Genomic DNA, 14517 nt, shown 5'->3' with positions numbered 1-14517 from the left:
GCAGATACAGAGAAACAAGAAATTTGGAACCAAGATGTTGTCTTCTTCAAAAGGTTTTCATAACCTCATTTGTATTCATAAAAGGCCTTAAGCCCGCACTCTTTGTGCGACAAAGGACGCTGCCTTTGTTGGTGCCAGAAACTATTGCGTTTCCTAAGCCATAACCTTTCTTGTGAGGATTCTATGGAATTTTTTTCATGTCTCCACTGTCATGCCTCGTGAAATCATCCCTCCCGATCATCATAAAGCTTCTTACAGCTTCTGCATAGCAGCAATGTCCACGGACTGGACGTAGTCCTCAAACTCGGCAATCTCCTCCTCAAGGTCAGACAAGCTGATCTTGTCATCCTCGATGACGAGGTTGATCTGGAGCTTCTTGATACCGAAACCGACGGGGACGAGCTTGGAAGCACCCCAAACGAGACCATCCTTCTCGATGCCGCGGACAGCAGCCTCGAGGGCAGCCATATCAGTCTCGTCATCTGCAATACAGTCAGCGTAATGTCCTTGGGTTCATGATTCAAGCGACAGTTCATACCCCAGGGCTTGACATCCATGGTCACGACAGACTTGGCAGCAAGCTTGGGCTTGTTGTCCTTCTTCTTCTTGTACTCGGCGAGGCGCTCCTCACGGATGCGAGCAGCCTCAGCGTCCTCCTCCTCGTCGTCGGAGCCGAACAGGTCGACATCCTCGTCATCCTCCTCGGCGGCGGGGGCCTTGGCGGGATTCACGGGGAGCTCAGTGGCCTCAGGGCCGTAGACGGAGTAGGACTTGGACGCATCACCGGGAAGGGTGGCGAAGTCGCTCTCGTAGGAGGCGATGTGCTTGTACCATCTGGCGGCGTGGGGGTACTTCTCGGCATCAGGGGCAGAGGTAAGAGCCTTGAAGGTAGCAACGTCGGCCTGGGAAGGGGTGGAGCTGTGCCGATTGTTAGCGGCAATGTCTTGCCCAAGTTTTATTTTGCGAGATCAAAGTGAAGGGGTAAGGCGGGGGTCAGAGTTGCACAAAGTGCTGGTTTTGTCGTCAAATAGCAGGTCTTGAGTCTGCCTCCGAAACACGGACCAATTTTCCTCATCATGTAATGCCAAAAGGGGAGTTGAAGAGTCGGAGAAGGATGCTCGGGAGCGGTGAAGAGGGAATTGCAAACTTACCCGACGATGTAGGAGCGGGTGGTGAGCCAGCTGTTCAGCACTGACACGATTGTCAGCCCGTGAAAGAAAGAAGAATCATCGCTGCAGAAACTTACTGGCAGCACCAGCATCAGTGAGAAGGTCGGCGAAGCCCATTTTTGCGTTTTGAAGAGTGTGTAGAGGGAAGGGAAAGGGGTATCTGTGGAAGAAGAAGCAGAAGGGGGATGTGTTGAGGTTCAGGTAGAAATAAGTAATAAGTGAAGGTGGGGTTGGGAAGGACCAGGTCGAAAATTTTGAGATTGCGGTGCTCTTCACTCAGGTTCCAGGCGGCACGGACCCCACCATCCTGGTTGCCCAGCGCCGGACCCCTCTTCGGAGTAAAGGACGGGCCGAGATAGCAGAGCCCCCTGCAGTGGATCCAATGGCGGGTGGGATGGATGGATCCGACGCCGCCAACCCACCTCAGGCGGTAGGCAGGGAGCTCCTACGCAATTGCAGTCGATAGCTCCAAACAGGACAAGCTTGACCTCACGCCAATCGCCCTTCTCCAAATCACCATACAAACGACTGCCAAATCCGGACTTCACGACAACACCCGCTATTAACTATCATACACAACCGAATTGAAGGCAAACCATGTCGTCGATTCTGCCGATAATCACCTTCAAGGCTGGTATCTGCGAGGCAGACGTCAGTGGTGCAGTTCCGCATTGCAGACCCCGGTTCGCTGACATTTATCATAGACCTCCAGCAAGCCTTACAAGATCAAGCCGCAGGCTACACCTGGCTACATCTACCTCTACTCCGAAGATGGTCCGTATGGTTTCTACCGTTATCTTTGTAAATGCCTAACAAGTAACAGACTTGATCCACTTCTGCTGGCGAGAGCGCACCGCCACCATGGAGAACCCCGATCTCGACCTCGTCATGGTGCCCATGGACGGTGAATTCGTCGCTCACGCTGCCGCCGATCAACCCTCAGCGAAGACCAACGGTCGCGTCTTCGTCCTCAAGTTCGGTTCTTCCTCCCAGAGACACTTCTTCTGGCTTCAATCCAAGCCTCAGTCGCGCAACGGAGACCCTAGCTGGTTCAGTCCGCGCGACAAGAAGATTGGTGAAATTGTCAATGCGCTTCTTCAGGGCGAGGAGGTCAACGTGAGCCGCGAGCTGGCACAAGTCCGCAACACCGACGACAGGCGGGACGACGACGACGACGAAACGATGGAAGATGCTGAGGGCCAGGGAGACCGGCACGAACAGTCTCAGGGAGGCAGCGGCGGCGCTGGTGCTGGCGCCACAGGAGGCGATATCAGAGAAGAAGGCGAGAATGCCAGAGAAGGTGGAGGTGATGGAGCACGAGCGTAGGTTACTTCCTCATGCATGGCTGTAGTGGTTGGAGTCCAGGGTCGTTAGAGTTACGCGGGTTCACATGGGCACTGGCGAGGAAAAGGACGGCCCGTCTTATGGCGTCACCTGTACTTTTAGAGCCTTTCAAAAGACAAGAGGGTTCGGAGTTTTGGCTTTTCAGCGCAGTGCCCATGGCTTGACTCTTCCACTATATGTTCTTGTGCTAATCGGTCCATAGCGCCGCTGGCGGCTCGAACACTGACGCAGATGCTGCCGTTCGGAACTTCCTGGCGTCATTACAAGGCAATGCTAGCTCGAGTGGATCACAGCAAAGCGGGCAGCAGCAACACGCAGACAAGCCTTTCCCGTACCTCAGCCACCTTCTCCCGAACGAGATCACCATTCCGATGCTTCGATCGGCGTCGGAGGAGTTCATCGACAGCCTCCTGAGCTTTCTGCCTCCCGCAATCGTCGTACTTGCCACGGAGGCAGACGACTTGGGTGATTCTGAGCCCACGGCGGACGCTGCTGCTGCTGCCACAGCCACTTTGAGCCTTGCAGAGAAGAAGAGCCTGCTGGAGAGAGTCCTTAGAAGTCCTCAGTTCCACCAGGCACTTGGAAGCCTGACTATGGCACTGCGTGATGGTGGTCTTCCCACGATTGCGGAGGCTCTTAGCGTCAAGGTGCCTAATGGTGGTTATATGAGGGGTGGTGCTATGCCCTTGGGCGGCGGCGAAGCGGTCGAGGCCTTTGTCGAGGGTGTCAAATCAACCGTCAAGGAGAAGAAGCAGGGTTAGTCCAGGCCCATAGGGCACATACGGCCTTGAAGTTGAAACGATAGAGATCGACACGACAGACTGCCTGATATTCAGGTTCTTGTCTGGCATCTAGCAATGATATCGATGCATCTTGTGGAGGCTCTTTACCGTGTGCTTCAGATCGAATACAAGATCTTCGGGATAGAACTGACAAGAAGACATCCCGTAAATATCCTGAGCTAACGTAGAGTGTGTGTTCGACTTATTAGAGGGTAGCTGAACAGCTGCTCAACAGAAATCAAGGCTCTACAAAGACGGAAGAAAAACATTCAACATGACTGTCAGAAGCTATCAAATGCTAATTTCCCCTCGCTTGTAGTATTGAAAGTCTTTCTCCTCGGGCCATCTATGCATATAAGGTTGTTGGTATTTTGCAGGTAGTTCATCCTGAGCACCTCTCCTCTGGGTGTATTGGAGAACGACCTGGGAGTTTAGAGTACTAGGTACGTACCGAAGAACGAGGGATAACGGGACCCCACATTGACCCCAGTCCCTGCGCCGTTGGCCCACTAACGTCACTGGAGAATGCGATCGGAATTCGTGCAGAGGTTCAAGCCAGAAGCTGCAGTCCAATTTTCAAACACTTCGAGCATTATCCCAGGTCTTCAGAGCCTTCTAAAGTTCATACTTCGCGGGATTTCAGTTCTAGACGCCGCCAGCATCCTTTCTCACAATGGCGGACCAACTCAAGGACCCCTTGCCGACCTTCGTCGAGGACTTTGGCAGCGACGAACGCATCTCCTTCTCCAAGCTCGACAACAAATACCTGGCCGTCCTCGACGACGGTACCGAGCTCGAGTTCGACCCGGCAACATCCACGTGGGCCGAGGCCGCCGATGAACCCATAGAACCACTCGACGACGAAGACGAGACCGCGGCGCAACTAGCAGACCTCTCGAGAGCCGGCGCAGGCCCGAGTTATAGCAATGGAGGCAGCAACAATCCCAGGAAACGGAAGGACTCGCCCACCTCAGCAGATGCGGGCGGCGGCGGCGGCGGCGCGGACAGACAACAGAGCGGCGACGGCAGTGGAAACGGAAACGACAACGGCAACGGTAGGGCACGTCCCGCGAAGAAGGCCAAGCCGGCGCGCGCACCGCCGCCGCCGCGCCAGAACACAGCCGTCTACGTCACGGGTCTCCCCGCCGATGCGACGGTGGACGAGGTCCACGACCTGTTCTCGCGGAAAGCCGGTGTGATTGCCGAGGAAATTGACAGCGGTCGGCCGCGCATCAAGATGTACACGGACGAGGCCGGCAACTTCAAGGGTGACGCGCTCGTCGTCTTCTTCAAGCCGCAGAGCGTCGAGATGGCCATTATGCTGCTGGACGACACAGAGTTCCGCTTCGAGCCGGGCCCGGCTGGGCAACCCAAGATGAAGGTCCAGGCTGCCGACTCGAGCTACAAGAAGACAAAGTACGATGAGGACACGAATGGCGCGGAAGGGGCCAAAGCAGGGGAGGGAGCAGGAGGTGCGGCGGCGGCGGCGGCGGCGCGGCCGCAGCGGAGCACCAACAACGGAGACAAGCAAAAAATCATCCGCAAGACGCAAAAGATGGCGGCGAAGCTGGCGGACTGGAGTGACGACGACGTGGCGGCGGTACCTGTAGAGAGCACCTCGAAGCGGAACCGGACGGTGATCCTGCGGCACATGTTCACGCTGGCGGAGCTGGAGGAGGACCCGGCGGCGCTGGTGGAGATCAAGGAGGACATTCGCGACGAGTGCGGGAAGCTGGGCAAGGTCACCAACGTGGTGCTCTACGACGAGGAGCCGGACGGCGTCGTGGCGGTCAAGTTTTCGGACACGCAGGCCGCGCAGGCGTGTATCCAGCTCATGCACGGGCGGGCGTTTGACGGAAGGATCGTGGAGGCGGGGATAGCGAAGCCTAGGGAGAAGTTCAAGATGTCCAGGGGACAGGTCAGCGATAGCGACTAGTTAGTCTGTTTTCCCTACCCCTTGGAGACGTTGATTCCCAGATTGAGAGGCTTGTATGTATAGAATTGTATTACTGGAGACCGCAAGGACGGGTAGTGCCGAAAGAAGTGTCTTTGAAGGCAGAATACCACATCATCTTCGGGCACCTTGTGAACGTACCGAGTGACACTCATAGACCGCTCGTTCCTCTCATTTTTCATGTTGAAATGCAATACAGGGGCGAACATCATCTGAGATGGTGTTCAGATCGATGCAGGAAGCTATAGGCATCAGAGTTTCCAGTGTTGGGAAGTAGGGGGGTAGAGGACCTAGAATAGGGTGATTTTTGGCATTATTGGCTTGATGGTACTCGGACGTCTACAATTCGCATGTTGGACATTCTGCATATCGTCGAATAGACACGTACATCACCAGTAGACATAACATCATTGAGTCCAGTTATTTTTTGGTTCATCTACTTGTTTCTGATCTATCAAGACTCCTCCAACTCCAGGCCAAATTTCAATTTCGTGCCAATCATAAGAACCACCCCTGAATTTTGATTGCCTGTTTGCGTGCGTGTGTGTGTGTATGTCTCTTTCATAAGCACGTTCAACGGCGAGTAGGGTAAAACCCGCTCAAGTCTTTCTCTCGTTATAGAGGAAAGGATTCTCAAGCGGCCCTTTCGACTTGGATGTCTGTTCTCTCGGAAACGACGTACCATATAGCCGCCTCAATGATCTTGCACACGATCCTTAACTCGTGGTCATCTGCAAGGTACAGTCAGCACTAGTGAAAATCGATATTGGGCCAGACCTGATTATCTCTCTCCCTCTCTCCCCCCCCTTCTCACGAATATGTATTTCTTGCTCCGGTCTTCGTGATGGCTCTCTGCTGGAACCAGAAGAAGAAAAAGAGTGAACTGTGTGACATCTAGCCGTCACCCCGCCGCCGCCATTGGAAAGCAAGCAGCGTAATTGTTTTCTTTTAACCCAAAAAAGGAACTGTGTGTGTGAAGAACGTACCTCGCGGAGCATATACCATGACGAACTCTTCCGGCACAGGCATCCTCACCAACTTCCCCTTCCACGCTAATGGATGCCGCTGGCCCCAGCCCTTGGCCAGCACCTCTCGAATGTCTTCGGGGTGGAGGTTCATGTGCAAGCTGTGGTCCGAGTCGTGGACGTGGCAGACCTCGCCGTTGCACGTGACGTTGACGGGGTGCCGCGCAAAGAGCCCCAGGCCGTGCTTCTCGAGACAGGACCGCGCGGTACCGAAGCGTGCCGGGTTCGCGGACGCGAGCTTCTGCAGCGTCTTGCGGAGGGCGTGGTAGTGCGGTTCTGTGCCGTGCTGGTCCAGCTGTCTCTGCGGCGCGATGCCGGCGACCTGGGGTCGGGGACCGGGGCGGTATGGAAGGCGGGTGAGGTCTCCTTCCTGGCGGAGGATGCCTCGCTTCGGGAGGATGTTCGGCTTCGCCTCGGGCGCCGTGAAGGGGTCTCGGAGGGCCCAGAGCCGCAGCCAGGCTATCCGGACGTAGCCCTGGAAGGTAGCCGGCGTGCCGCCCGGTCCGAGGCCGAGGAAGTTGTGGTAGTCGTTCCGTACGAGGAGTAGGATGGGAACGATGACGAGGAGGGTCTCGGCGATCCTGGGTTCGAAGAAGTGGATGATGAGGGCCAGAGTCATGGACAAGGTGAAGATGGCGGGGCCGTTGAGAGTGACAGAAATGGCTTCCTGCTTGAGGACGCAGCTCACCGAGTCCTGATCCAGGTCCAGGCCCACGCCGCAGGCATTGGGGGAGGTAATTGGCTCTTCATGGAGGAGGGTTGAGGCCGACGATGTGGTGATAGCGACGGACATGGCTTGGCTTTTCTTGTTCTTACGAGATGTTGATACGCATGGGCACTAATATGCACAGCCGCCAGCCAGGCTCGAAGAGGGATGGGATGGAAATGAACTTCAAGCGGGCGGATTCTCAACAATATGGAGGAGACGGAGCACGGTATAAGTAGTTGAAGCAAAAAGAAGAAGAGAGGAAAAAGATACGCGAGGGAAAGTGAATGCAAAGTAAGGGTATGTGGTCAATAGTGACCTGACACACGAACGAGTGACCACGAGGTTCGACTAGCCACCGGGGGGTCTTGTCGCAAGTCAGACTACCTTATGCGGGGTCATAAAAGCTGGGCGTTGAGGTGACTGTTGATCAAGTGACGGTGTTTGACAAAAGCGTTAAATCTGAGTGGCCAGTTTTAGGTGAAGGGAAGTCTGAACCACAAGCCGCTCATAGCCTTTGGCCTGCAACTCTGTACACTAGGCTCGTGCGAGGTAGAGATAGGCAAAGTTCCCGCCTCGGCGACCAAGCTAGGGCAAAGCCAGTGCCGTGTACCGTGGCCCTGTATGCATCAGGCCTCCTGTCCACCGACTTTCTGAGGCAAGCAAGAAGCCGTTTTAATGCAGCCCTCAGTCAACGCTGGACCCCTGCCGTGGAAGTGGTTACTCCGCACGCTGGAGCGGTGCACTTGTAGACCAATTTTGAGGTATGAACTGCTCGGGATATACGGAACCTTCATAAGAGGTTGATGGGGATTTTACAGCACTCCCAGGCTATGGTGTTGAGTTGAGGTTCCAAGGTTCCACCGCCTGTTCGGGACAATGTTACCCAGGCCGCCGGTGACGGAGGGCGTCCTGGGGCCCCCGGGACGGTGAGAGGTCAGGAGGATGTGCTTGAGTTTGAAAGGAGCCGCCGGAGCACTTTGGGACCAACGGATGCTTGTCTCCACCGTGAGGGGCGCACTTGTACAACTCGACGGCGGCGGGTCAGCCGAATTCCTTCCGAATATGTCTTCATTGGCTGGCTGCAGAGTGACAACGCTCGTGAAGATGTTGAAGAGACGGTTAGACATCTGATGTTCGTTGATCCTCAGCTCGTATTCTCAGGTGAAGGTGGTGCACTGCCTCGAAAATGTTGACAGCGAATGAGCACAACTGTTCAAGAGGCTCCGAATATAAACCGTCTATCTAATCGCCAAAGGCGCCTCTAGCAACGAGTACCAAAAAAAATCTCCTAGGTTGCATGGGTTGGCATTCACAACAGTGCGGGAGTCTCGCCGAGGAAGCTCAGAACAAAGTTGCGTTTTGCTGTCAGGGAGACCACGTCTCTGGAGACTCGAACCCACCACCGGGGAAGTAGACCGTCCGTGGCTGCAGAGTTTACGCATGTACGAATGCAAAAGCATCGAGCTGTGTGCTGTCTCCCTCTCGCGTCTTCTCGCCTCAAAGACTCAGCGACTGACAAGTTGATCGGGCGTGAGAAGACGGCACTGCACATGCACCGGCATGAACTTGGGAAGAATGTGACTTGCCGCTGTCATGAAGTGTTCTGAGACCGGGAAACTATTCTTGTCGGGCGCGGGCCGTGTTAGGTGAGACGGGACGCGTCAAGGTCTTGCCATCGGAAAGGTCCAATCTAAGCGTCGCGGCGCCTTTGGCGATTAGATAGACGGGTTTGCGGAGCTTGGGAGTTGGTTGGGTTGGGCTAAATGCGTGTACGCATACCGACCATCCATCCGTACCTCGCAGCCACGAGCTCAGGAGATAGCGTTGATCAGGGATGAACATAAGGTATGGATAGGGGGGTTGCATTGGCAGCGTGACTTACTCTGTACGAATACAGAGCGACCGTACCATCATACTCCGTACTGGACGTTATTACCTTAGTGCTACCACACAACCACAGTATGAGTACGGGGATGCGCTGCAACGACTTCCGCCCTCAGCCACATGCATGACAAGATGAAAACTGGGTATGCAAATCGATATTCGCCTACTAAATCTCGGCGTGTTCTAAATTTGTTCTGCTGGAATCTAGAAGGCCAACGAGACACGACTGACGGATTGGCGGACCGGTATGGCATCTCATTGCGATAATCTCCTTTGTCGCACTGGCACACTACGTCGGTGCTTTGGGTCATGTCTGAAATGAGATGATGAGTCGCGGTCCGTAGGGATAGACGCTCTTTCGCCGGTGCTCTTGGTCGAAATTCGAATCCATCCTTCCTCACCAGTGACCAAACAGCTTGGCAGCATGACGTCGATTTTTGGAGACTTGAGAGGAGACACTGCGGGGTGCATGGATGGATCAGGATTCAGACTCGAGATTGAAGCTGGCTGAAGAAATGCCTCCCTCGAGTCGGACCGGTAGTTGTACCCTCTCCCGGAATAATGGAGAGACCATGTCTCATGGAAGTTGGAACGGCCAAGAGTGTTGGGGCAGGACTCAGGGCTCAGGAGAGGTTGAGACGAAACAGAGGAGCGCGTCCGAACTTGTTGCAGCTTCGTCCAGTCTCATTGTGTAGGTCAGATGAGAGTTGCGACAAGACAGGAAACGATTCCATGTGTGGCGCGGGCGGTGATTGATTCATTCATCGGCTGCAGTTGCAAATTGCAGACAATCCCACCTGTGGGCTGAAGCGAAGTGCGAATTGCGATTGGGGGCCGGCGAGTGCCCCCCCTACATTGCTACCTAGTCAGTTAACTTGGAACCCAGTATGAATAAGCAGCATCGGTGCCAGTCATCTTCTTTCATCGTGATATGATGGATCAAAGACCAAAGACGGACAAGACTCGAGAGAGGAGTGCCTAGACAGTGTCAGGATCCCTTCATTTTGAATTTCAAGCGTCTTGGATTTGCTGGATTGCAGGAGGACGGGAAGTGGAACGCACCTTCAATCAAGGAGCCGAACCGTAGCGGGCAACAAGTCCCGGAGTTGGTTAAAATGGTTGTCAGGGAGACCCCAGTCAAGCTTTTAGCGAGGAAGTCGAGACCAAGGCGACAACCCTTGCTTTGCTCCTGCAAGTTCTGAGAGACCCGCATTGGCGCGCACTTACTTGTAGGATCCAGTCGTGGGCCAAGGAAGAAAAAGCAGGAGAGGGCAGGCGCGCATCTTGCATCTCGTTCGTCGCTGCTTTGGGCCAAGCTCCGGTGCGGCGCTGCGGCCCTTGAGCCTTTCTGGGTCAACATCCAATAGGTAAAAAAGGAAAGCAAAAAAAAAAAGTCTGGCACCGACAGGACGGGGGGCAAGGCAAGGCTGCGCTGCAAGCTGGAGGGGAGTGGAGTGTTCATAATTCTGCCATAAGATACCGCCTGCGCACCCTCGTTGCTCAGAGCAACATGTAGTTGGCCAGTCATCGTCTAGGACCCCCACCAATTCCCCAATCAGATCCAATCTTTTTAGTGGCGATGGCGTGGGACGCGGATAGGGGGGGGCAGGAAGGAACCAGCCCCACACCCTCACCCTCCTTCCCGGTCCAACAAAGACAATGAACTCCCCCGTCACTGGTCATCTCAAAGGCTCAAAGCAAGGACACACACCACTTCACAGTGTGCATCCCACCCAGTAAACGTAGCGTACCTACTTGGACTGCCGAACTACTCGTGTCCGTTGCGTTTCTTGGCTACCTTACTCCGTATACGTACCTTTCTAGGTTGTCTTTCGCTGTTTTGCTCCTGCCTTTTTTTCTCATGTTGTCCCGCCGTCGCTGGGTCGCCCATATCCAACATTGATAGATCCATATTACTCGAGGTGGACTCTGTTGGCCCAAACTAACCTCCGTCTTTCGTTCCCCTGCTGCGCTTCATTTCCATATGATGCCCTAGCACCGTGCCCCCGAACCTCATCTCCATCTTTTTGGCTTGCGACCTCTACTTTATTCTGTCCAGAGCATCCATTTCCCACCTTCAACCACTACGTCTTTGTCTTCGCTGTATTTCGTGTACGAACAGTCTACTCTACGACAACTTTTACCAGGAACCACACAGGCCTTTCTGTATCATTACGCGGATCCTTCACACCCAGGCGAGTGACAGGACAGCCGCCACGCCCGTCCCACGGGCCTCTACCACAGCACTTGGAGGTGTTCACGGGATTCTCGTGGTAAGCAACCACTGACCGGCACTGCCATTCTCGTAACCGTCTGCCTCAGAAACTGACTGGAGGCTCTTCAGACTCCATTCCAGCATCCAAAATGGGTGTCTTTTCAAACCCATTGCGGTCTCGCGAGAACCGCACGGGCAGATTACCGAAATACGAGCAACTCAGCCCTCTGCGCACCAAGGAGCGCCTCTCAAACGATGACGACGACTATTACTCGTCGGACGACGAATCGGAAGACTACTCGACATCCTCCTCGCCGAGTGCTAAGAGCTCACGGCAGACTTCAGGATCCCTTTCGAGCGCAGCCATGATGCTCCCGAAGCGGGCTCTCGCGACAGCCCGCCGCCCGCGTACCCACCTTTACCGTTTCCCAAACCGAATCATCCGATACCTATGTCTAGGACTGCTTACTTTTATGGTGGTCATGATCATGTCTCTGGTACGTGCAAGTCACGTTGAGAACAAGATGATCATTGAGGGCAAGGTGGAGAAGAAGCCAGACCCTCCGCCGGTGTGGGAGTCTTTTGGCTTCATTCAAAGATACTACGGAGGTGTCAGATCTATAGTTGCGCCTTCCAAGTACATCCCCTCCTACCCCCGCTCCTCAGACGAACTTCCCTTGGATCAGCTCGATATTAACACCACCGTCACCACGACGAGCGAGGACGGCAAGGACGATGCTGTCAGACGCGCTGTACCCAAAAGCAAGGAGTTTGTCGACCACCCCGGCTCCATCTTCGTGACAAAGCCTGAGAAGATGAATGAATGCTTCATCGACAAGGACAACAAAGTTCGCGTCCCGCCCATTCGATACCTCGAAGGTCGCCCTCAAGGATTCCCACAGCACGTCGAAGGCTCCTACGATCTGCTCAACTTGCCTGAAGACATCTGCTACGAACGATTCGGACGCTACGCGCCTTACGGTTTTGGATACTCCGTCCCTGCTGGAGGTCTCGGCATCGGTGAGCACGGCGAGAAAGAAGGTTCTGACGCGGTGTGGGAGAAGACCCCTCAGGTGGACTGGCGCAAAGTTGACTGGGCAGATGCCCAGCGCCGGTGCTACCAGTCGAACAACGAGAGGTATAAGCCAATGCCCCCCAAGACCCCCGCCGCGCGTGGTTTCTTCGTCGACGAACCTGCTCAGAACGCGACCTTGGTGACGCGCGATCCTCTCGACAACTTGGAACCCAGTGCCAGTGCCAGTGCCAAAACCACCGAGGCAGACACCAAAGTCGATCAGGAGCAGAAGCCCAAGGAAAAGATGTCCCGAACCGCCGTTGTGATCCGTGTCTGGGATGAGTACAATTGGCGTGAGGAGGACATTATGAATGTTCGCTCGGTCATTTCCGAATTGGCACTGGCCTCAGGCGGACGATATGACGTGCATCTCCTCGTTCAGATCAAGAACGACGCAGCACACCCCGTTTGGGCCGATCACGAGGTTTACGAACGCCGTATCAGGGAGCGTATTCCTGAAGAGTTCAGAGGCCTGGTGACGCTGTGGACAGAGACGCAGATGTTGTCTTTGTACCAGGGTATCTTTGATCTCTACACTCGTGGACCTGACCTGCCAGTCCACGGAGTCTACCGCGGTCTCACTATGGCTATGCAATACTTCGGCTACCAGCACCCCGAGTACGACTTCTACTGGTCTTGGGAGATGGACATCCGCTACACTGGCCACTACTATGACCTCTTCTCCAAGATGGAGAACTGGGGCAAGGAGCAACCGCGAAAGGGCATGTGGGAGCGCAACTCTCGATTCTACATTCCTAGCGTCCACGGCTCCTGGGAGGACTTTAGGCAGATGACCCGTGTTCAGTCTGAGATGGGTACGGATGGCGCTGACAACGTGTGGAAGAACATCCCTGGCGCAAAGCCCAAGGAGAACCAAGATCCTACTAAGATTACAAGAGGAGAGAAGACCATATGGGGACCCGAGCGCCCCACCAACGAGGACGACTGGTTTGAGATCGAGAATGACCCCAAGCCGCCTACCACGTATGAAAAGGACAAGTACACCTGGGGTGTTGGCGAAGAAGCCGACTACATCGCCTTCAACCCCATCTTCGACCCAGAGGGAACCACTTGGTTGCTGTCAGAGGACATTACTGGATACAACAAGAACAACCGGGACGAGCCTATGCCGCCTAGAAGAGCCCACATCATCACTGCTTCGCGCATGTCTCGCCGCTTGCTCATGACGATGCACCGCGAGACTGCTTTCAAGAAGCACTTCGCCTTCCCCGAAATGTGGCCTGTTACCGTCGCTTTCCAGCACGGCTACAAGGCAGTATTCGCACCTCACCCCATGTATGTCGACAGAGAATGGCCCACGGAATATCTGGCCCAGGTTCTTAACGGCGGCAAGAACGGAGCTAGTGGTGGCGCTCGTACTGCTGTGTTTGGTCAGCGTGAGCACAACCTGCGCGGTCTCAGCTGGTTCTACAACTCGGGTTTTGCCCCGAACCTGTACCGTCGCTGGCTCGGCCTCAAAGTTAACAACGATGGTGGTGAAGAGTTCGAGACGACAGAAGATATGAGCAAGGACGGGTCTAGCGTTGGCCAGATGCGTGGTGGTGAGGGCCGTATGTGCCTGCCTCCAATGCTCATTCATCCCGTCAAGGGAGTTGATATTCCCGTGGAGAAGATACCCGAGGAGACAAAGGAGAGCGTCCCTGAGTCTGATCCGAACGCATGAACATGAGAAGGCGACCTTGGAGGTGTATGAAGCATGACCTATTTGCGTTGCACTTGGTGTTATTTGGCTCTTAATTCAAGGGCTTCATTTGGGACATACAGATGGTACGGCGTCTTGGGGTTAGCTTTGTTGGATTCTATTACGCACACTTTTGAGGCTTCACGAGATGGAACTCGTGGCTATTGTAGGAAAGGCATAATGCGTTGCCGTATACATGATGTATGATGTACATAATGACTGTCAGGTTAGAGGGAGTCATGATGGCCACAGAGGATGGCCAACAAAATCTTGCATCGCAATTCGATTCTGTAAAATGACTGTTCTTTGGTCAAAGCTGTTACCTCGTGAAGTGAATGCCCCTTTGACAACTTGAAAAGGCCAAATGTCAACTTCATGCCACAGAAACTAAAGCCTGCGCCGCTGTTGGAGCTATCGCTAGGCAGCCAGTCAGTCACAATCCTATCTCGCCGCTTCAGTCTGACTTATGGCGGCGCAGCAAACGGTTCTTAGTGTCCTGGTTGAGACAGGTGTTGCAACGGTATGCTGGCTTTTGGACACGGTGGTGGAATCGAGCTTGTCTGTGGTAGCCTACTAACATTCCTGGAGGAGCCAAGTGTGACTGCGCTTCTTGTACTGTTTGTGTTGTATTATAATGTGTGATGGCTTCTGGTGGCCT

General features: G+C 54.5%; 5 protein-coding genes across 5 annotated transcripts; 3 read left to right on the top strand and 2 right to left on the bottom strand.

The window, feature by feature from the left end:
* Positions 1-37: 37 nt before the first annotated feature.
* On the bottom strand, positions 38-1414 carry BDP55DRAFT_648561 (EF-1 guanine nucleotide exchange domain-containing protein). The gene is made up of 4 exons (XM_060573860.1): positions 1247-1414; positions 1152-1191; positions 539-918; positions 38-482 (listed from the first exon to the last, which is right to left on the bottom strand). The coding sequence occupies exons 1-4, from the start codon at positions 1284-1286 to the stop codon at positions 253-255; spliced, it is 690 nt and encodes a 229-aa protein (XP_060434508.1). The 5' UTR covers positions 1287-1414; the 3' UTR covers positions 38-252.
* A 157-nt stretch (positions 1415-1571) lies between these two features.
* On the top strand, positions 1572-3632 carry BDP55DRAFT_648551 (proteasome complex subunit Rpn13 ubiquitin receptor-domain-containing protein). Its single transcript, XM_060573859.1, has 4 exons — positions 1572-1820; positions 1874-1943; positions 1993-2491; positions 2716-3632. The coding sequence occupies exons 1-4, from the start codon at positions 1767-1769 to the stop codon at positions 3272-3274; spliced, it is 1182 nt and encodes a 393-aa protein (XP_060434507.1). The 5' UTR covers positions 1572-1766; the 3' UTR covers positions 3275-3632.
* On the top strand, positions 3616-5392 carry BDP55DRAFT_648550 (splicing factor u2af-associated protein 2). Its single transcript, XM_060573858.1, has one exon. The coding sequence runs from the start codon at positions 3969-3971 to the stop codon at positions 5229-5231; it is 1263 nt and encodes a 420-aa protein (XP_060434506.1). The 5' UTR covers positions 3616-3968; the 3' UTR covers positions 5232-5392.
* Positions 5393-5827: 435 nt separating this feature from the next.
* Positions 5828-7431, bottom strand: BDP55DRAFT_309634 (uncharacterized protein). Its single transcript, XM_060566671.1, has 2 exons — positions 6236-7431; positions 5828-5980 (listed from the first exon to the last, which is right to left on the bottom strand). The coding sequence occupies exons 1-2, from the start codon at positions 7065-7067 to the stop codon at positions 5883-5885; spliced, it is 930 nt and encodes a 309-aa protein (XP_060434505.1). The 5' UTR covers positions 7068-7431; the 3' UTR covers positions 5828-5882.
* A 3347-nt stretch (positions 7432-10778) lies between these two features.
* Positions 10779-13948, top strand: BDP55DRAFT_309562 (uncharacterized protein). Its single transcript, XM_060566670.1, has 2 exons — positions 10779-11140; positions 11212-13948. The coding sequence occupies exon 2, from the start codon at positions 11232-11234 to the stop codon at positions 13839-13841; it is 2610 nt and encodes an 869-aa protein (XP_060434504.1). The 5' UTR covers positions 10779-11140; positions 11212-11231; the 3' UTR covers positions 13842-13948.
* Positions 13949-14517: the final 569 nt, after the last annotated feature.

Source organism: Colletotrichum godetiae (genome assembly GCF_030913485.1).
Source record: "Colletotrichum godetiae strain CBS 193.32 chromosome Unknown BDP55scaffold_5, whole genome shotgun sequence".
Classification (NCBI taxonomy): Eukaryota; Fungi; Ascomycota; class Sordariomycetes; order Glomerellales; family Glomerellaceae; genus Colletotrichum; species Colletotrichum godetiae.
The sequence above is the reverse complement of the archived record's forward strand: the minus strand, read 5'-3'. Positions and strand labels throughout refer to the sequence as shown.